A 23351-nucleotide genomic window follows, 5' to 3' on the forward strand; every position below is an offset into this window, starting at 1 on the left:
TCTCAGTGGCATGCAAGACTTTAAAAAAAACAACAACAGCAAAACAAAAACAAAAAACAAAAAAACAAACAAGTTTCTGCTAAGTTCAGGCTAAATTGGGTCACTCTCATGTTGAAAAAAAATGAGAATGTGAAAGAAGATGAAAAAGAAGAACTATTTATCCCCCCCACCCAGAAAGCTGACCAGAATTCTTAAGGAAATCAATTTAAAAAAATAAAATAAAAATCTGCCCTCGCAGATCACCTTATTATTAGGTACATCTGATCAATTGCTTGTTAACATAAATCATTATTCATAATTATGTTACCATCTTAATGTATTTAGGCATGTAGACGTACTCAAGACGACCTGCTGAAGTTTAAGCGGCGCGTCAGAACAGTAAAAAACTATGGAATGGTTTTTGGTGTCTCACAGGCTGGTCTGAGTATTTTAGAATTTTGCAATGTACTGGCATTTTTGCACGCAGCCAACTGGTTCAAAATAAGAAAAAACGTCCAATGAGCAGCAGTTCAACTAGTTATTTTTACCTAGAGAAGCCAGGAATCAGAGGACAATGGCCATACTGCACAGAAGACATCTCTAAACGCACAACATGCCAAACCTTGAACCTTGTTTTCTTAGCACACTTTGGGGCCATTAGTTCCCTACTGAGCATCATTTAAATAGCAGAGCCTACGTAAGTACTAATCCTGGCCATGCACACTCCTTTATGACCACGTTGTACAGATCTTCAGTTTCCAGCAGAACAACACACTAATGTCACAAATCATCTCAGACTGGGATCGAATCCAAGGGAGCACCTTCGGGCTACGAGGGAATAGGAGGCGTGTCTTGGATGTGCAATTGACAAATCAATAGCGACTGTGGAATGGCATCATGAGAGCATGGTCCAAAATCTCTGAGAAATGTTTTGAGCAACTTGATAATTTTATGCCATGAAGACTTGAGGCAGTAATGAAGGCAAAAATGGGGTCCAACCCAATACTAGCAAAGTGTCCCCAGTAAAGTGACCTTTCTGAGATTCTATTAACTGGCCAGGACTTTAAGATTGGCCACTCCTTCAAGCAGTCTCCACAACAAACCATAATCATTTTTGTACATTTTTAACAGTATGGACTAGTCATGCATGATAAGAGGAGTAGACTAAAGCGTATATGTGGCCCCAAAATTCTGGTACCTGCATGTACCTAAAAATATGAAATATTTTGGAGCAGTTTGCACAGCACTTTAAAAAGCAGGAGCAATATTTGAGTGTTTAAAAATTACATAAAAGTAACCAAACACCAACTGGCAGATATACCTGTGCCACATGCTTTGGTGCCAGTATCATGAGTGTTACTAACATGACCTCCTCATATTTAAGTGTTTAAGAAAAGTGTAAGTCCAGCATGCTGTTTCAAGTGTACATTTTTCATGTGTGGGTCATTAAGCTCACAAGAATTTGTCTTAGAAGTTACCATAATACAGTAATTCCCCATGGTCAGGGGACAAAGCATGTAGCAGCTGGAACTTACATTTCTTCACTAAATGGCTTTGAACCGGGGAGCGACACCAAACCATCATATCCTGCTCAAATGTTGTTTTCATGCTCTTTCTCCTCCTGGTATCATAAATACAAATGTGGTGTTATTCCTATGAGTTTGTATATGGAGACAGAAATTACACAATAGGGACTTGTTAGTGAAAAGAAAAAAATAAAAATAAAGAAACATTGCTTCAAATGAGGGGCCCTTCAGAGGGAAAACAGGCTGCAAGACTAAAGCTTGAGAGGGAATAAGACAGATAAATGACAGTGGTCTCTCTGGTGGTAATAACATGTGTCTTGTGATGATACAGTGAGGATAAAGGTGGTGAGAGGGGATATACTGATCAAACACACTTTAGGGCACTTTTGCTGGATAAGGTTTTTTTTTTTTTCGACTCTGTCTGCAGTCAGGTTTGATGTTGTGGAAGAAACATGTTTAACAGGAAAAAAGAAAATTAGCTCTGCTTTGTTAAAACACCTCAAATGCACCGAGGCAAGGTTTCAAAGAAGTCCCATATCAGTCAGGGGGTATGAAGCCTGTGTCATATTCTCCAAATAAACTCTGGAAGTCTAAGCCTGGCGCATGGAGAATTCAGAGCTCTGATTAATATTCCTTACCATCGCGCAGACTGGAAATTGAAAACTTTAGGTGGTGGGGAAGAGTTGGGGATTATGCCTGCGTGATTGGTTTCAAACTACAACCATTGTTACAGCAGCTCTGTTGTAATTAGAGAGAGAAATTACTTCAGAAAAAATAGCTTTTGAACAGCTGGCGACACGTAAACGCTCTCATACCCAGTCTAAGAAGTAAGCCTCCCAGTTGGTATGAGAAAGCCAGGTACTAGTCCCCTCATCATGCCTAGGTATAACGATGAAGGAGTAATTGCTGTCTTTGTTATGTGAGCCAACGCAAGCTGTATTAGTGCAGCCTGCAGTATGTATAACAATACCATACATGTAAGGCTCTAAACACGAACTCATTTACAAACCATACAGGATAAGGATATGGCAGTTAGGTATTTTTAAGGAAAGGTAAATAACTCTTTCACACAAAACACTTGTTCCCTTTAAAGTCACCATTGTGTTTGTGGTCTGATGCAAACTACAGGGGTTATAGGAGACCGCTAGAGAAATCTGTGAAATAGTGCAACCTGAAGCTCAGTGACAGCGAACTACCACAGTATCGTTGGATTGCCCTGCCCATTTGCAAAACAGAAACTGGTGTTTCTGAGATTTCTGAGACAGCCAAAATATGCAATATACTATACTCTATCAAATTATACTGTTTGTTCATAATACAGGGAGTGCAGAATTATTAGGCAAATGAGTATTTTGTCCACATCATCCTCTTCATGCATGTTGTCTTACTCCAAGCTGTATAGGCTCGAAAGCCTACTACCAATTAAGCATATTAGGTGATGTGCATCTCTGTAATGAGAAGGGGTGTGGTCTAATGACATCAACACCCTATATCAGGTGTGCATAATTATTAGGCAATGTCCTTTCCTTTGGCAAAATGGGTCAAAAGAAGGACTTGACAGGCTCAGAAAAGTCAAAAATAGTGAGGCGATCGTGGCTCAAGAGTTGGGAGTTCGCCTTGTAATCGGAAGGTTGCCGGTTCGAGCCCCGGCTTGGACAGTCTCGGTCGTTGTGTCCTTGGGCAAGACACTTCACCCGTTGCCTACTGGTGGTGGTCAGAGGGCCCGGTGGCGCCAGTGTCCGGCAGCCTCGCCTCTGTCAGTGCGCCCCAGGGTGGCTGTGGCTACAATGTAGCTTGCCATCACCAGTGTGTGAATGTGTGTGTGAATGGGTGGATGACTGGATATGTAAAGCGCTTTGGGGTCCTTAGGGACTAGTAAGGCGCTATATAAATACAGGCCATTTACCATTTACCAAAAAGAGATATCTTGCAGAGGGATGCAGCAGTCTCAAAATTGCAAAGCTTCTGAAGCGTGATCATCGAACAATCAAGCGTTTCATTCAAAATAGTCAACAGGGTCGCAAGAAGCGTGTGGAAAAACCAAGGCGCAAAATAACTGCCCATGAACTGAGAAAAGTCAAGCGTGCAGCTGCCAAGATGCCACTTGCCACCAGTTTGGCCATATTTCAGAGCTGCAACATCACTGGAGTGCCCAAAAGCACAAGGTGTGCAATACTCAGAGACATGGCCAAGGTCTTGATGGGCCAGATGGATGGGCCCGTGGCTGGATTGGTAAAGGGCAGAGAGCTCCAGTCCGACTCAGACGCCAGCAAGGTGGAGGTGGAGTACTGGTTTGGGCTGGTATCATCAAAGATGAGCTTGTGGGGCCTTTTCGGGTTGAGGATGGAGTCAAGCTCAACTCCCAGTCCTACTGCCAGTTTCTGGAAGACACCTTCTTCAAGCAGTGGTACAGGAAGAAGTCTGCATCCTTCAAGAAAAACATGATTTTCATGCAGGACAATGCTCCATCACACGCGTCCAAGTACTCCACAGCGTGGCTGGCAAGAAAGGGTATAAAAGAAGAAAAACTAATGACATGGCCTCCTTGTTCACCTGATCTGAACCCCATTGAGAACCTGTGGTCCATCATCAAATGTGAGATTTACAAGGAGGAAAACAGTACACCTCTCTGAACAGTGTCTGGGAGGCTGTGGTTGCTGCTGCACGCAATGTTGATGGTGAACAGATCAAAACACTGACAGAATCCATGGATGGCAGGCTTTTGAGTGTCCTTGCAAAGAAAGGTGGCTATATTGGTCGCTGATTTGTTTTTGTTTTGTTTTTGAATGTCAGAAATGTATATTTGTGAATGTGGAGATGTTATATTGGTTTCACTGGTAAAAATAAATAATTGAAATGGGTATATATTTGTTTTTTGTTAAGTTGCCTAATAATTATGCACAGTAATAGTCACCTGCACACACAGATATCCCCCTAAAATAGCTAAAACTAAAAACAAACTAAAAACTACTTCCAAAAACATTCAGCTTTGATATTAATGAGTTTTTTGGGTTCATTGAGAACATGGTTGTTGTTCAATAATAAAATTATTCCTCAAAAATACAACTTGCCTAATAATTCTGCACTCCCTGTACATGTGAATTCATAGAAGGGAAAATGAGATGTGCCTCTTGGCTTCATATTTGTTTTTCAGGATTAAACTTTACCTTAAAATGATCAAGATGATGTTACAAGATTATACCTTGTAATGTTAAAAACACTGGTTTCTCTCAGCACTGTTACCTCACAGCAAGAAGGTCCTGATTTCGATTCCACCATCAGGCCGGGGTCTTTCTGTGTGGAGTTTGCATGTTCTCATGTTTGTGTGGGTTATCTCTGGGTACTCCGGCTCCCTCGCACAGTCCAAAGACATGCAGTTAGTGGCATGCAGTTAATGGTGATAGGTGAATGTAAGTGAGAATGGTTGTCTGTGTCTATGTGTTAACCCTGCGACAGATTGGCAACCTGTCCAGGGTGTACCCTGCCTGTTACCCTAAGACAGCTGGGATAGGCTCCAGCCCCCCCTGCAACCCTGAATGGATAAGCGGAGAAGAATGAATGGATACCATTTTCTTATGGCCCTAAAACCCAAAAGTCAGGATTATTAAGTTTGCAAAAAAAAAAAAAAAAAAAAAAAAAAAAAACCACAAGAAAAAACTGAAAAAAAAAAAAAAAGGGCTGGTGCTTAAGCTTTGATCTCAAAATAAACAGCTGCATTTTATAACACCACAGTACAAATACTGTTGCTACTCAATTTAAAGAGGCTTTCAGTGTGCAAATAGAATAAAGTGCAACAAATGAATTAAAAATGATTTAGTTCTTCTGAATTTCAGAGTGTTAACAATGACTATCTGTGTAATTTCTCAAGCCAGAGAGCTAACAACATGTTTTGGCCTGAAGTGTCAGGCGACTGCTTTAATGTACACACATAAACACAAAAGTGACATCTGAAGAATTTCCTGCAAGCGCATAATGGAACCATGGTTAAATTTCTATTACATTAGTGTGTACAGACTCTAATGGGCATGGGCTGAAATAATGAAAAATAAAAGCGGTTCCTTTGTCTGCTCAGCTATTCCATTTTTTCCTGCACAGAATGACACTGAACACACAATTACACAAGTGCGTTGGCAGCATTTGTGCCCACTGGCAGCAAAATGGGCTGAGCACAGGGTTCCATGGGCACACTGAAGAGAGTCCTGAGTACTGCCAGACTGGAGGGGGAAAAAAAAACAAAAAAAACAAAAACAAAACCACTACAAAAAGCAGAAGGGCTGAAAACAGGGTCACCTGACTCTTTGCATTGACAGCTGATGACCAAAGGAGAATTTAGGGCAAGTACTTAGGCTGACCGGAGCAGCACTTGGGGGACATTTTGGCTGATCACAGGAGCTACTATGTGGCCTCCTGTGGGTTGAATCACAGGGCTACTTGGGCTGCTCAACAACAGCAACAGTATGTCAAAACCTTGCAAGTCTGGTATCCCAGGTGGTCAATTTTGTAGACCTCCTTGGACAGAGGCACTGCTTGGCACCAGGCAAACTTTACACTACAGCAATGGAAAAGTTTGCAATGACAATCAGAGAGACCACACATCCCTAAGGGGGCCCCACCTGACTCCAGTCGCTCCCACTGCAAGTGGCATTTCTGATTCTGTTTAAACGAACGTAATGAGTGAGGCTAGCCAGTGAAAAAAAGAAGAGTTAACCTTCTGGGAGTGAAGAAAAAGGAAGACAGCAGTTAATAGAGCTGATAACAATTAAATATAGCTTTAAACACTGAATGGTCGTACTCTCTCCCGCTCTCCATATTATACATTATTGAGCTACACACGTCTGTTGCTACCACGGACGTCGCACGCTCGTACGTCATTGTCATGAGACACTCTCACAAACAAAATCACGGTTTAGTAACGCAGTAATGCAGCATGCTCACGGGAAAGTAACAGTATTCTAATTACTCTTTTAAAATAGTAATCCCTTACTTTACTCATTACTTGAAAAAAGTAATCGACCCATCTCTGGTCCTAACACCATTTTACTATCAGTACTTTATTAAAATGTATTAATACTATCAATTAATTCGACCAACTATGAGAGGTTAGTAAGCTGTTATAGCCTACATTGCTTTTCCATTCTTCATGCTTGGACACAAAGACTTACAGAGAGTTGCAATTGTGCTTCCTCACTTACGCTTTCTTTTTTTTAAAACTCATTTTGTCTATAATCCAATCCATTCTCTCTGTACCCTGAAAAACATCAAAATAACAAACAAAAACATTCAAAGAAAGCCAGTCGTGCATTTCCCAGCTGTAAGCTGTAAGTTTTCCTTCTTACTTTGATTCCGACGTAGTGCACGGGAATGATGGGTTTATCGAGCGAGGGAAGGCTGGCCTCATCCAAAGGCTCTCCCACCATCACTTTGGTTGCCACGTTGATAAAGTCGACACCAATTGTTTTGGATACAAAAGGGAAGGAGCGTGACGCTCGCAGATTGCATTCGATCACCTACAGGATGCAATATAAAAAAAATATATATATAGTCATCTGAAAAAAGTTTTTTTTTTTCTCCTTTCTTTTTTTAAAAAGAAAAAACGATTTAAGTTAAGGTTACTTAGATATATATATATATACATACATATATATACACATATATATACACATATATATACACACACACACAATATATACAATATATACAAATGCATAAATATACTATACAAATGGCCAGATTACACACAAATAGTGGGCGTGCATGTGCGCTGTGGCTGAACACCAAAGCTGAAGGCAAGGTTGATTATTAATTCGGCCAGCTTTGCCAACCATTTTAAACAACAGGGGATTTCATTTTGTGAGTGAATTGCATTAGCTGAAACCAGGTGTGAAAATGTCAATCTGTCTTTTTAGTCACACACTGAGAGATATACCTACCATGACATCATTGCCTTTAACCAGAAATTGAGTGTTAAATGGCCCAGAAATTTCAAATGCGTGCGCGATTTTTCGGGTGGCAATTTTAACCTAAAAGAAGAAGGAGGAGAAGACGAAGGGAAAAAAACCACACACTTAAAAATCAAATAAGACTGTTTCAGTTTGAACACAAATGGAGAACATTAAAAGCATAAAGTGCAAGGTAAACTGCTTACTCAACATGGATTAAGAAAAAAAAAAAAAACCAGTTTGAATCACTAAAGCTGCTTTCCATTCTGCCAGTTTTGATTTCCTTTTTTTTTTAAAATTTTTTTATGTATTTATTTTTTAATGGACAGATGCACCCTTTTCATCAGGATACATTTTATTGATTGGTTGCATTTTCTGCTTATTCACACTGTTGTGTTTGTAACAACAAACAGGGATGGCAGTACCAGCTCTGGTTCTAACATAACGACATGTGCATGGGGCTGAAAAAGACCTAAAGCAAGAGACACACATGAAAAGCTCATTTTGTACCTAAAACTACAGGACTTAAAGGAATTAGTACAGAAGAATATAATATTCCAAGGCACATCCCCCCTCACTTAGCTATAAATGTGAAACTAGCTTTAAATAAATATCATAAAAAAAAAAAAAATTCAACAGATGATCGACTGTTTTGTAGACTGTTTCTTAAACCATTTGAATTATGGTCTCAATCTGGAAATTTGTTGAACACTAATTTCTTTATATGTCATTTTTTGTGTGTCTATAACACACTGGACACTTTCTACAAGGGAATATGCAATGTGCACCGTGTCAACTTTAAGGTGACTTAACTGACCTTTTCCTGTGCCCCTTGGCTAATGGTCTGTGTTGGCAGCATTAGGGTAGCATCTCCAGAGTGCACCCCAGCATCTTCCACATGCTCTGTTATGGCATGAACCAAAACCTAAAAAGACACACCCGAACGCATGCAGAAACATTAACGGAGTAAACTGGGCACAGAATAACATTTGCAAGCAGCTCACAGCTCTAATAAGACACAAAAATGTCTGTTCAAAGCAAATACTCCTTTCACAGCCTTGGTCTGTTGACCAAGAGGAAGTTTCCAAATTTAAGGAAAATCGCCTCCAGATTTGATGTTTTCATACATACAGTATGCCGCAACAGAAAACTGTAGCATTAACGTACAGGGAGCCACCTTGACGATGACGACTGCTGCATTGTGCATGTGGGAGAAACAAATAAATTCAGCAAGGTCAACACTGTTTGAGACAAAGGCCTTGTATTTGTTGAAACAATGTACATTGATATAACTATGTCTGAAAAACTTCCAAAATTTCACCCAAAGGAAAGAAGATCTATATTGCCAAGCCACTCTGTATGTGTGTGAGTGCGTGTGCGTGTCTGTAAATGAGCTGCCGTGTCATTAGCTCATTTAAACTGCTGCTAACCACGGCATTCATTAACACTCTTCAGATAGAGCCTGTAATTAATACGTATTATCTCTGACTTTTTTACTCTCCCCCACACATACGCACACAGTCTAGCTTCAAGTAATGAGTCCTGTTTGGTATTCAATGAATGGACAGCTTGTTAATGTGATACTGAAGATAAAGGAGGGTCTGTATTCAGAGAAAGCAGAGTGAGAAAATCTACCATACAACTGAAGAGCCCACGTTCAAAATGACACCCTTGAAATGACTCTCACAGTCTAAACAATAGAAAAATAGACAAGGCGTTCAGGACAATTACCTTGGTGGCTCCTTCGCCTACTGCAGCTTAAACTGCAGATACAGTTATACAAGAATTAAAAAGTTAGACCACCAGCTTGTACTTTAATGTGAAATTACTGTAGCACTATGTAGTGTTTTCGTCTGCAAGGTCAGATTCATATGTAGGTGTCAGAGGTCAACGCTCACCTTACGTTTACTTTGAATGGGGTGACGTCATGCATTGTGGATCCATTTCTCCACTCACAGTGGATTCAAAAATAAATAAATAAATCTTTTCAAGCCAGATTGCTTGTATTCATCTCCTCTAGCTTCATCCCTATACAGTCAAATTACTGTATTAAATAAGGTGTGGGCAAGTTGGCATCAGCATGGAGGAGATGATCACTTCAGTGAACACTCAGAATAATATGATATGAAAATGATATGAAAAGTTACAGAATGTGCAGGTCAATGTTTTTGTTTTTGATTAGGTAAATGCATTAGAGAAACATACACTCCAGGCCTCGAGGGCAGGTGTCCTGCAGGTTTTAGATGTGTCCTTGATCCAACACAGTTTATTTAAATTGCTAAATGACCTCAACATGTCTTGGAGTTCTTCGGAGGCCTGGGAATGAGAATGGGTTCAGGTGTGTTGACTCAGGGTGAGATCTAAAACCTGCAGGACAAATGGTCTGAAGAAAAAAATATCAGGTGAGCAACAGTTCTCTGGAACACTAGAAAAATGTTGCTTAAATGGTAGGGTCATGTTGCCATAAACAACATGAAAGCATGGATCCATCCTGCCTTGTATCTTTTTCAGACCATAAATTAGTTTTATTCAACGCTAGTCTCCCACTATACAAAAATAAACAAAACCGCTCAATTACTTTTAGAAATATTAGGGGCATTGATCTATCAGCTCTTTCCCATGGCATTAATAACTTACCTACCATTGATGCCTCAGCTTCCATAGACGACCTGGTATCTCACTATAACAATGAACTCATCAACCTCTTAGATACCTTGGCTCCCCAAAAAACTCGAACAGTTTCTTTCTCTCGCTCTGTGCCATGGTACTCATCTGAACTTCGCCAACTTAAAGCTACTGGACGCCGCCTGGAATGTCTCTCCAGGAAAACGGGACTTACTATTCACAAGGACATGTATCTCAGTCATATACAACACTATAAAGAAGCTATTCATCCTGCTAAATCTGCTTACTACACCTGTTATTGAATCTGCTGAAGGAAACACTCTCACTTTGTTTTCTACATTGCATAATATTGTTAAACCCCCAGATACCTTTGCCATACATACACACTCTGCCACCGTTTACAACAAATTTATGATTTTTTTTTTTAACACCAAGATTGAGAATCTTCATCAACAATTGCCCTCGTCCTGTGAAATGGTCAATTGTTCTATCTGCATTTTTTGTCCTTCTCAGCTGTCATCCTCTCTATCCAATTTTGAACTTCCCACAATAACTCAGCTATCTTCCATAATTACTAACTTAAATTCATCATCACGTAAACTTGATCCACTGCCTACAAATCTTGTTAAACTCTCATTCCCGTCTCTTGCCCCACTGATTGCTAATATCGTACACTCCTCTCTTATATCTGGTTCTGTTCCTTCTTCTCTTAAAACTGCAATAATAACTCAAATACTGAAAGAAAGAAAAACAAAAAAAGGTTCAGATCCCTCCAAACTAAATAATTTCAGGCCAATTTCAAATCTCCCTTTCCTAGCAAAAATTCTTGAAAAGATAGTGGCTGCACAGGTTCATCATCATCTCATTGGAAATAACTTGTACGAACAGTTTCAGTCCAGCTTCCGTTCATGTCACAGTACAGAAACAGCCCTAGTAAAAATCACCAATGATCTTTTGCTTGCAGCTGATTCTGGATCTCCCACCGCATCTTCCTTCACATATTAGCATCTATTGGCATCGATGGTACAGTACTCGCCTGGTTTACTTCTCATCTCTCTGGCCGCTCACAGTTTGTTCAATTACTCCCTCACAGATCAGTATCTACTCCAGTTAATTCCGGTGTACCCCAAGGCTCTGTCCTGGGTCCTTTACTTTTTATTATCTATCTCCTACCCCTAGGTAATATTTTTAGGAAGCATAACATCCAGTTTCACTGCTATGCAGATGACACTCAGCTCTACCCATCCTCCAAACCCACAGCTACTCTCCCACCCACATCCATTTCTGACTGTTTAAGTGAAATCAAGGTCTGGTTTACTCACAACTTTCTTAAACTTACTGGCAATAAAACAGAAATCATTTTAATAGGCACCAGATCAAAACTGACTACAGTTCCAACCAGTCTTTCGTTATCCATTGATAACTGTTGTCACACCCTCCCCTCAGGTTAAGAGTCTTGGTGTCATTCTCGATAGCACTGTCCTTCACAGCACATATAAATAATGTCACTCTGTCTTCCTACTTTCATCTCCGTAATATTAACCGTCTTCGTCCCTCACTCACACGACACAGTACCGCCATACTTGTCAATGCTCGTCACATCTCGGCTGGATTACTGTAATTCTCTTCTCTATGATTTACCTCATAAATCCCTCCATAAACTGCAGTTGGTTCAAAATACAGCTGCTCGTATTATTTCCAGAACTAGATCCAGTGAACATATAACACCTGTTCTTAAACAGCTCCATTGGCTCCCAATTCACCTCCGTGTCAATTTCAAGATCCTGCTTCTCACTTTCAAACCGCTTCATAACTTTGCTCCTCCATATCTATCCAATCTTCTCCATACATACTCACCCCCTCGTACACTCCGCTCTTCTTCAGCTTCCCTTCTGTCAGTTCCACCTGCTCGCCTGACTACCATGGGACTCAGAGCCTTTAGTTGTTCTGCCGCGAGACTTTGGATGCACTTCCACTTGCTCTACGGACCACACACTGTCTCACCACTTTTAAATCACTACTCAAAACCCATCTGTTTAGAATTGCATACACCTGATCTGTCTTAGGCCATTTTTACCTTGCTCAGTTTTTATATTTGCTTTGATACTTTTATGACTATTTGTGTCTAAATTTTATCTACCGTGTTTGCTATATATACACATTTTTCTTATGTTTTTTTATGGTATTGTTTACGTGCTACTGTAAGGTGACCTTGAGGGTCTGAAAGGCGCCTAAAAATAAAATGTATTATTAGTATTATTATTATTATTATTATTATTATTATTACTTTGTACAAAAACGGTTTCATTATATTTCATATATAATTGTATTATGTAATTGTAATAATAATATAATATAGCTTCATAATGATTACAGGACATCAGACTACTTGTTCTTACTGCTTAATAATGCAGAATTATCATATAGAAATAAAAAAAAAAACCTTGAAGTTGTGCCTATTTGAACACCTTGCCTGCCTGCAGCACTAAAGGACTCCGTGAGAGACGTCTGTCTCGCCCTAGCAGCACCTGTCCCTCTCCTCCTCTTCAGTTCGCCTCAACATACGCTCGTCATATTCTGTGATATGATTTACTCTGAGGTGTTTGACAAGGTTAGTGGTGTTGCCACAGCACCTCACTGTCTTGCCACATGTATTGCAAACTGCGTCTCGGCTGTTTGTGGAGGTAAAATACGTCCACGCATGACTCTGTTTACGCTCAGCCATTGTTGTGCGTGTGCACGCCAAGGGGCTGCGACACATTTATACAGCCGTATTTCGCATATGACTATGAAAGGCGTAAGAGGAAGTAATTCCTTCCAATATAGATGATCCGAATGATATAGTTTCTTTCCACTGTGTTCCTGTTAATGATAAACTACAAATTTACCCCAAAGTACTAAAATATTGATATTTTAATATGAGAATCGATTCTAGAGCATAAATTACTGGTATCGGAAGAATCAATATTTCAATATCGATCCACACACCACTAGTAATATTTTCTTCCCACACTCCGTAGTACCAGCTAAATATTTTTTAACTGCCACAACCTACTGTTTACCTGATTACTGCTTCCAGCAAGATAATGCACCATGTCACAGATCTCAAATCAACTTAAACTGGCTTCTTGAACAACGTAATGAGTTCACGGCCTCTATACTCAACAGATCTCAATCCAATAGACCACCTTTGGGATGTGGTAGAAGATTTGTTGGCTGCACACAAATCTGCAGCTGAGGAATGTTACCACAACACTGTTGAATTGATGCCATGAAGAATTAAGGCTGTTCTGAAGGCAAAAAGGGGGGGTCTAACACAGTACTAACAAGGTGTACCTAATATAGTGTACATCCAGTGCATAACTGACCTTTCTGATATTGCATTAACTGGACTGCACTTTGAATTAGAGTTTTCCTTCAAGCAGTCATTGGAACAAGCCAAGTTGTGCATAGTTATTGTATGTGCATGTCATACATGACAGAGTAACAACACAGCAGTTCAATCCAGTAACAAAGCAATGGAAAACTAAATCTGTGTGAACTGTCAGATTTAAAAGTCAGTATGTTGAAGCAGAATCATTTAAAAGTATCCTTAACTGATCCAATATAAATAGAAAAAATAATTTAGTACCACCATTTTCCTGTACTTTGGTTTTAATATATTCCATTCTTCCCATCAGATCTATCTGGGCTGTGATGTTTTTCATACAAGATGAATGAGATTAGCTCCACTTTATTTTTCTTCTAAGCTCAATATCTGTCCTACCTCTCCGTTTAAACTAAGGAATAATGGAAGACTGAATAATGCCAGGCTATAGAGATGAATAAAAATGTTGTGAATACTATAAATGAATATATGTTTAAAAAAAAAAAAAAAAGTACTGTCAATATAAATAAAAAACTGAGTCCAGAACATTAGGACAGGTCATATTTTAAACAACGCCACACACTGTTTAAATAGTCGGGTACTTTGTGTGAGCTCTGTAAGAACCTCATAATTAAACACTTAGCACATGTTGTATATTTAGCCTGTATTGCCAGTAATGCCTTTGTAGAGTAAGCCACCTTGCCATTCTTGGCCACAGCATCTACCTCCACCTCCCTGGCACCACGTATGAATTTGGTGATGACAACTGGATGCTCCTGAAAGAGAGTCACAAGCAAGGTTATTCATTTGTGGGGGAAAAACAAAACTCAGTTGTGTATATTCATATTGAGAAGATATGAATCTTATGAAGAGAACTTTTCAGTTTCTGGCCTAGTGCCAACATCAACATAATTTTAGTTTTTGGATTCTACCCAGTTCTGAGGAAAGTCTCTCTTCTCCTAAATGCTTTACCATTTTTTGCCATCACTTGAGAAAGCAGTGTACAGTGGGTTATGGCAGTTACTTTTGTTAACAGCTAGCCATCTGCCATTACATTACAACACATTGTACCCCGAAGAGGTGATGGTGAGTCACTGTAACATCTGGTCTGCCTCATTCAAACATAAGAAAAAGAGGTGACACTGCCCAGGTGTTGCATTTTTCTTTTATACACCGTAATTTCAACTTCTTGTCAGTCACGTTGAAGAACAGGCAGTCAATGAACAGCACAACAATAATGTTGCTGGAGAGATTTGGCTGACTAGGGTTTGTTTTTAGCCAGGCATGGATGTGTACCCTCTCACCATGCTTCAGGTCCCTAACACATTGCATACAGCGTCCACTTCCCTGGCCACCATCAGCATCAGGCGACACAGCAGACTGAACACCTGATCCCCGTAGCTTAAGTTCATCCATGTATGCAGATAAGATATTTCTATTCTTGCACACATTTTTCCTTATTTTTCTTTTAACTACAAGAGGCTGTGATTATTGCCTTGTTCCAAGTCTATTAAAATGCCATGAAAAGGTTTGCTTTGGTGCTCTGAAGGTGTAAAATGTGCATGTGTGTACGCATATAGCCCTAAGCAAAGGCCCTTGGAGGGGCCAACTGCCTCCAAGCTGCCTAGGTGTTCAGTGGAGTAGAGATGGGCACATAATACTAGTCAACAGCCGTTGCCAGCTGGTAGAATTAGTTAATTGAAAGCAAAGGGACAACTTTGTGCAAAATTAATGTGATTGTATATGCTAGACAGAGACAGAGGGACCAGTAGAAAAAATAAATAAATAAATAAGGGTGAGACAGAGTTTTATCGCAATATGTCTCTTTTGCAGGTGCAGGTAAGTACACATAGTTAAGAGTGAGCTCACCTGGGACACGTGTGCAGCCTCTTCCAAGAAGCGTTTCATCTCCTCTTCACCGTACACAACGTTCATAGCAGAGCCACTGGCACGATGCAGGCGAGGGAGAGAGAGTGGGGAAGGGAAATCAAAAGGGCACAGGAGAGGATGAGAAACAAGCAAAAGAGGAGAACATACAAGCTTCAAATGATTGTTCAAAAACACTCATTATCTCTCCATTGCATCACTATTACCATCAGGAACAAGGTCTGGAAACAGTTGAAATAAGGAGCGAGGGAGCGAGAGAGACTGGGAGAAGAACAGCTATTTAGGTCGAAAAGCACTCCAGGCTCTAGAAAATGAGTTCAGATCTTCATCATTAAAAAACAATGGATTTAGGCTAGTTTTGTTGTGGTTGTTGTTTTTGATTTTAGACTGCTAGCTGGGCTATCATCCTGATAGAAAAAGCGTGGTTGAGTGAAACAGGATGAAGGAAGGCCTCATGCTTGGGTCAGAGCTTTATACCTTAGCTCTCTGTAGCTTAGAGGCAGATATACTGTATGTCTAAACCCCAACACAAAACTGACCCTTCATTCAGGAAACCAGTGATATATTTATATCGCATTTAAATGAAGGCATATAACTGACTCAGATGCCATCTAGTTTTTGCCTCACTGTTCTCGGAACATTCAAATGTATCCAGCCATTAAGATTAAAGCTGTTCAGCATGCTGTGTAAGTGCTGCTGAGTTAAAACTTGATGGCTTATGTGTCCAGTGTTGGCCAAAATCAAAAGTCAGCATTCTATTAAAACCCCCTAAAATGTCTATGCTTTAATGTCTTTCCATCCATTAGCCCAGCATATAATGTGTCCAGTATTAGCAGGATTAGTAAAAGTTGTGATCACAATGAGTTTTAGTTCTAAAGAGGTGCACATTTGCTGGATAATGTAATGGTAATCATCATACTTTGAAAATTCAAGACTTTTTTTAAGGAGTAAGTAAAAATGCTGTCTTAATCTTAACCAACTTTCAGTAAAAGGCCACATGCCTGATGTAAAATGATCCTAATGTCTGACAGACAATACGTTAGTTAGGGTTGGCCAGTTGGAAAGTGGTAAGTATTAATTAGGTGCTCAGTTGTAAACCCTCGTTTGTTTACTTTCACATTCTGATGGGATTTCAACTTCCAAGACTTGCAGCTAGCTCCCAGTCAGAGACGTTTCACCATATCATACACTTATTAAAACAACTGGAGTGCAATAAACTCACTTGATGCTTTTTTTGTCCCCTCTCCCCCACTAATAAAAGCGACTATGGTAACTCACCCACACGGATGATATTTCACACGCGTAGCAAATCTTCAGGACTTTGCATTTGCACTTTGTATTTTCATCTCAGATGCATGTTTAAAAGACGCGACCTTCATAAAATGGTAAAACTATAGACTAGTTTAAAGTCTGCTTTGCTTGTCACAGCAGTAACAATACTAAGCAAATGTTTACACAACTAAATGGAAAGATTAAGTTAAATATGCAAATAGTATCACTTTTGTCGTTTGTGTGCACATTTTACTTCTACAGAAAACTGAAGTATGATTCCGACAAGGATGAGAGTGTTTAGTGTGTAAATCTGAGTATCTCTGCATATGTACTGAGGCTGAGCAGAACACTCAAAATATATTAGCAAGCATGTCAGAGGGAAAAAAGTGAAAAAAGCTGTAGGGATGCTAAAGATCAGGATGAGTTCATCGAACACTGATGCTACGGAGAAGAGAGGAGCTTCCACTCCACTGGTATTCAACAGAAGTCACTGTAAGTGGATTATTATTCATTTCATTCGATCATAAACGGTATGATTATAGTTCCTTCAGCATCAAACAGAAGCACACTTTAATACTGGTACATATCACTTGACTGAATTACATTAATATTGCCTCGTGCACAGAACTCATGGGTTTCCCACAGTCCCCTGCAGTGAATAGACAAATCCTGTTTAAAACAACATCACAGCTTGAATGTAGAAACATACGTTTTCGGTGACAGCAGACTGCCTGCCGAATCCAGGGTGCCATCATGACACCTTCTGGACAAAAGTGTCACTGCATGACTGAAGCAGCGTTTGAGTGAATGAAGTTCATTAATCATCATAACTTAAAATCTGTTTTATCCATCTAGTAATTACGCTGTGAATTAGCTGTTAAGAAATTCCATTGATTTCCCTCTCAAGTCTCAGTAAAACCAAGGGTGCACTTAGTGTGTATTTATTTAGGACAGAAACGTGGCACAAGATAAATTCTGATTAGATTTTATACTTGCAGGCCACTACAGTCTATATTTTTTGGAAAAAGATGAAGCAAATTATCTAAAAATATCTATATATTTTAAAGTATTAATGATTAATATGCAACAGTTACAGTTAAGAGACTGCTGATGGAATAAGAATCTGAACTACCGCAACCTTTGTGATGGGGAAACAAGATTAGTCTGGTTGTTATGATATATTAAAACCTACCTCAGAACATAGGAGGGCCTCAGCAGACAGGGGTACCCCACCTGGTTAGCGAAGGCAAACGCGTCTTCCTGTGAGGAGACAGAAGTGCACAGCAGACGTATTATAGTTGGGCCAGAAATCAAAGGGAATAAGCTGCCACAACTCGGAGCTCCACATATAAATGTGCATCTTGAAGCTCCAGTGACACTGCACAAAAATTTTAGAAAAACACATCTGTCAACTGAAGTGGGATTTTTTTTTTACATTTCTGCAATTTTACATTTTGTAGTAAACAACTAACTGAAACATAAAGGTTTTAAAATCCAGTTGATATTAGGGGAAGGGTTGGGGTTGCTAATATAAAGTTGGACAGGTGCTTTCAAATGCAAACGTTCATCAACATCCAGTGCAATTTTGCTTTTTATAGAATAAAAGTTCTGAAAGGTTCTGCATATTAGCTGTTTAGGACATCTGTGTAAATTACAATGGACAGTGAAAAAATATTTTATTCCTTTAACATACTAAAATGTGTTAACAGTGTTAAAAACTCTAAATGAGGGAGAATATTTAGTCCAGACATGACAGTTTAACCAGAGTATCAAAGTACATTTAATAATACCTAGATTCATCTGACTTGTGTAACTACTAGGTTGTTGCTGCAATAAGAAAGCTTATTGATTACAGACACTTCAGATAAAAGACTAAATATCAAAACAAGGAATTCTTGTGCTCATCCTCTTAAATCTTTTATACAGCAAGCCCCTGTTTTACCTTTTCTCAGTTCAAAAACACACATACTAGTGTCTCATGAACAAAGGGTGTACTCCCATATCTGCGAAGAACAGAACAAATCAAGCAAATACAAGGGGGAAGATAAATGCTCCAAGAGTGAAAAAGCATGGGGCTTACATTCATCTCCCTTTTGAACCCTCCCTCTGTCATGAAAAGAGTGAACGAAGAAATTGTAGGAGTTGTGGACAGAGTCTAGAAGCAAAAGCAAGGCTGAATGTCCTCCTCCTCCTCATCATCATCATTATCATCATCGTTCTCTCTATTCTGTTTCACCGCATGTCTGGTCTTGTTCTCTCCATCATTACCCACTCTTCACTCACCAGGTGAAGTACCATTTACCAAACAGAAAATAGCTTCCCAGAGATGCAAGAACCATCTCCCTGAGGCTCTCCTGGAGTTATTCCAGCCAATTAAAAACAAACCGTTTCTCAAAGACTGGCATGAATATAGAATATACGCAAACCTTGGAGAGAAGGAACTCTATCTGTGTGTGTGAACTAGATAATCACTCCTCAGTGGTAACTGAATACAAGAGCAAAGGTAATGGAAGAGACATTTTAGCACCGACTGCAGACATATTTCCACAGTGCTCCGCATGTTCCACAGAGCAGTCTGCCAGTGTTTCATTCAGATGGAGCCAGGAGTGAGTATAGCCAGCCAATTACAAGAAAAAGACTAAAAAAAAGACATGCACGTAGTAGTGAATAGTACCTTTGTAAGGAATATATTTTAGAAATAATAAGCATGTGTGTAGAAAATTCTAAATATAAAAAATAATGCTAATTGATAAATCAGAAAAAAGGCATTTCCATGGTCAAATATGTGCATCAGTACACTCTGTGTGGGGTTTGATGATCTTAATATTTTTCATAGTTTCGAAATTTCTCATCCAAACACTATGATTGATATTCATAGGAGTTCCCTGTAAACCATCAAGATCGTCTTATAGAAACGAAGTAAAACGCTAAATTTCCAATCACTTTATGTTCTCTGCCTCAGCTGACAAGCAAAATCTTGTTACAGTTTCTCCGGGAACTGTTTTACACCATGTTTTGACTCTAAAAACTTTTTAAATGGCTGCAATATTAACACACTTTCCACAGCAGAGCTGTAATAAATCTAGCAATGTATACAAGTAAATGTCTTTACATGCCTTGACTCAAAATATTGTCTTAAAATCTTTGCCTCAAAATTGTTAACTGCAGTTACAAGTTGCAAATGTCACTCTTGCATTTTGTGATGGTGAATATAAGAGAAAGCATGTGCCACACAAACTGAAGGGAAAAAAAGAAGAAGTTGAGAATGCTAACTAGTATTTGAAGTGCCATTATGTGTTAGGGCAAGTCTCATATATAAGCACCAACTCAAAATTAAAACCTCTTTCAATACATTTTGATTTTTTTTCCCCGTTATCAGAAATAATTAATGGTATAATACTGATCCTTGGGCCACAGGTAAAGAGTTTGCTGAGAAAAATCTGCATCCCAGCATTGTACTACTATACAACTTTGTCACATCAATAATTCAGAATTTGCGAGTTTCCTCTCACCAGGGAGCTCAGGGCCCTCCATGGGGCTTGGGCAACCTCGAGGTCATCCAGGATACTGGAGAAGACTGAGCGCTCTTCAGCTCGGTCGATCTGCAGGGGGCTCGTCCCGAGAATCTTCACCCCACTCATGTGCAAGGGGACGGCTAGGTTGTTAGGAATCTGACCTCCCACTGATACGATGCAGCCAGAGCAACCCTGGAGAGGAGTAAATAGAATAAGAAGAATGCAAAAGAGAGCAGGCACTAAATCAACTAGAATACTAAAACAAGAAGAGGAAGAGGGGAGAAAAGACGGGAGGAGAGAAACCCTGCCTATAAGCCAAGATCTACATTCTGAAACCACTTTCAATTATTCTGACCTCTGATCACAGTGAAAATATGAGACAAGCACAAAGAGTTGATCTTGGTCGTGCCATGGGTTTAGTTATCACCGGGGAAGATAGATAGGTGTGTGTGTGTGTGTGTGTGTGTGTGTGTGTGTGTGTGTGTGTGTGTGTGTGTGTGTGTGTGTGTGTGTGTGTGTGTGTTCCTTTTAATAACAGCGTGCAGCCCCTTTTCCTGTCTAGCTGATCCAAGGGGGATGCTGTTTCCATGGCAATGCCAGGTTGTATCTCTTCATTATTCATGGCCTTGCTCTCCTGCTCCTGTCCAGGGTTTATCTCCATGCTCTAATGCCATATTTATCACACACACACATATACAAACTGTAGCTGTGAGAGAGGGATTGATGGTAATGCTATCTCCCTGAACAAACAAACACTTAATCACACTCTGATCCCATCTCAACTTTAACTGGATTACATTTCCCCTGCAAGGGAAAGTCAGCGGACGCAAGTATACAAACACAGAACACAACATAAATACACAGGTGCCAACAAACCTATACACTGAAAATAGCAGGGAAACGTTGCCCTTGAATATTCTTTGACAACATCTGAGTCACCTTACGCCACACACACACACACACACACACACACACACACGGCCAAATGAAGAGGTCGGTCTGTGAGCCAAAAGTTTTCAAGCCGTTTTTCCCCTTTCCTACTTTTGAGTCTTTATGACATCAAAGAGTCGGGACATCCTTAATATAGGCATCTCAGGTACATCGCTCTGGCGGAGGGCGCATCGCTCTTGCTAGGGACACAGTAACCCTGTCCACCTGTTGTTCAAATTATTTGTTTGCAAAAGGGCAATGAACCAGAAGAACGTTGGCTTAAATGGGAGCCAAAATGGCTCATTTCAGACAGGATGAGGGGCTGTATAAGGCTCAGAGTAAGATATATAAAGTTAAGAATCGTGCAAAGTACTTTTACTCCAAGTACAAAAATATGGAGATGGAAGTGAGCTACATTTAGGATGCTAACTGTCAAATAATTTATTTATAAAAGTCCACAATACACTGTTCATTTGTTTTTGTTCATAAAATCATCAATCCAACAACCATTTACCACTTCTCCATGTCCAGGTTGCAGGGGTAAGAGTCTACGCAGAGCCCCCAAAAATCTCCCCCTGCCTAGCCACTGCTTCTAGCTCATCTTGGGAGTTGCCAAGGCCAAGTTAGTCCATAGTGCCCTCAGACTGCCCTAGGGTTTATTGATGGTAAGGCATGCTTGAAACACATCACCTACGTGGGCTCCGATAAGATTTCCTAGTCCTGATTCTCAATCCACCTCGGCTCTTCCTCGTAATGTGGAGCAGCAGCATCTCTGACCAGGTTCCTAAAAGACCTAGCATCACACCCTAACTTGAGCTCTACCACTTGTATGACCCATCTTATTTTTTTTTTCCCCAGTTACTGCCCACATCTTCTAGTCATGACTAAGAGTAGGATCATAGATCAACCAATAAATCCAGAAATAACCATAAAAAAATAAAAAAATAAAAAATAAAAAACTTCATTATGCAATGTTGCATTATGTAAACCAAAAGCAGAGATAGATATCTAGATATCTATATCTCTATATCTCTATATACATACACACACACATAAGAAATAAAAAAAACAACCCACGCAAAACAACAAAAGCAAAATGTCCATTCACTGCCAATTCTCCCCCCCCCATTTAAAAGAGTTATGTTAAGCTGGTTTTTGAGGCAAAAATTGGTGTGACACATAAAGAGTGACAAAGCTGCTTGCTTAACTGTTTTCTGAATTCATATATAAGAATAAGAGAAAATTCAGACAGTGGTGGTTATGTTTCATCCATGCCACTCTGAGCAGAGAAGGTATTTTTCCTCCAACACTGCGGCGATCTACTCTGTGGGTAGTCCATGGTAATAAGTCACAGTCATGCTGCTAATGTTTGATTTCTATATATTTTTCAATAAAGAATTATTCTTCAGCAGTGCAGAGAAGTTATTATGCCATTATATGAGTGCTTGTGTGCTGGTCTCGGATTATAAATCTACTTGCCAGTATTATCGGGCAAACATTTAAGTCCACGAGTGCACTCTGCCTTTGATATAGCTGTCAAGATTGATTTCTTTAATAAATATGCATCATGTACTTAATCAATATAACTCTGTTTATGGGAAATTTAAATTGGTTGCAATGCAATATTTAAATCAGATTCCACAGTTTACATATGAATATAATCGTTTTCATTGACAAAACCCTTTAACATATTGGTGACCTGCCCAGGGTCTACTGCCTCAACACTGAGCTGTGATAGGCTTAGAGTTTTAGATCAAAGCAGGGCAGTACATTTATCTTTGGTATTTTCAGTAATTCAGCATTTAAAGTTGTAGTATGTTTGGTTTGGACAGGGTCTTAATTGTATTGCATTAAAATATTTGTTCGTTTACAAAAAGTAGAGAAATATGTGTATTTTGTTTGAATTTCCACAAATGAAAAAAGTCACGTGTTCGGTAGTGTTTTAACCTCCTGCTGGGTGATATCCAGAATGCGTTCCAGGGTCAGTTCTTCAAAGTAAAGGCGATCACACTCATCGAAGTCTGTGCTGACCGTCTCTGGGTTGTGGTTTACTACAACTGTCTTCTTGCCCATTTGTCTCAAGGCTCTGATGCTGGACACCGCACACCAGTCAAACTCAACACTGCTGCCTGGTGGTCAAATGGTTGATTGGCCATCAAAGGAAGATCACAATTTCAAAATTTCATCCTACAAAGTTTTAACTTGAAACAAAATGCAGCAAGTTTCAGTTATATCCCTTCTGGGTAAAAAACACTAGACAAGAGAAATAATGAAAAATGTACATCTTAGAAGTAATAGTGCTATTTTTATT

General features: G+C 39.6%; 1 protein-coding gene across 2 annotated transcripts in view; it reads right to left on the bottom strand.

Moving 5' to 3' along the window:
• cps1 (carbamoyl-phosphate synthase 1, mitochondrial) overlaps window positions 1-23351 on the bottom strand; it is a gene marked incomplete in the record, with an annotated part of 71017 nt that overhangs the window by 18031 nt on the left and 29635 nt on the right. For both annotated transcript variants that reach the window (XM_005935763.3, XM_014337944.2), the window contains 8 exon segments: window positions 6842-7012; window positions 7436-7525; window positions 8262-8369; window positions 14135-14212; window positions 15306-15381; window positions 17788-17855; window positions 20108-20302; window positions 22988-23169. In XM_005935763.3, coding sequence (XP_005935825.2) covers window positions 6842-7012; window positions 7436-7525; window positions 8262-8369; window positions 14135-14212; window positions 15306-15381; window positions 17788-17855; window positions 20108-20302; window positions 22988-23169 — 968 coding nt within the window.

The sequence above is a fragment of the Haplochromis burtoni genome, unplaced genomic scaffold (genome assembly GCF_018398535.1).
Source record: "Haplochromis burtoni strain Fernald_Lab_line unplaced genomic scaffold, NCSU_Asbu1 Contig_202, whole genome shotgun sequence".
Taxonomy (NCBI): Eukaryota; Metazoa; Chordata; class Actinopteri; order Cichliformes; family Cichlidae; genus Haplochromis; species Haplochromis burtoni.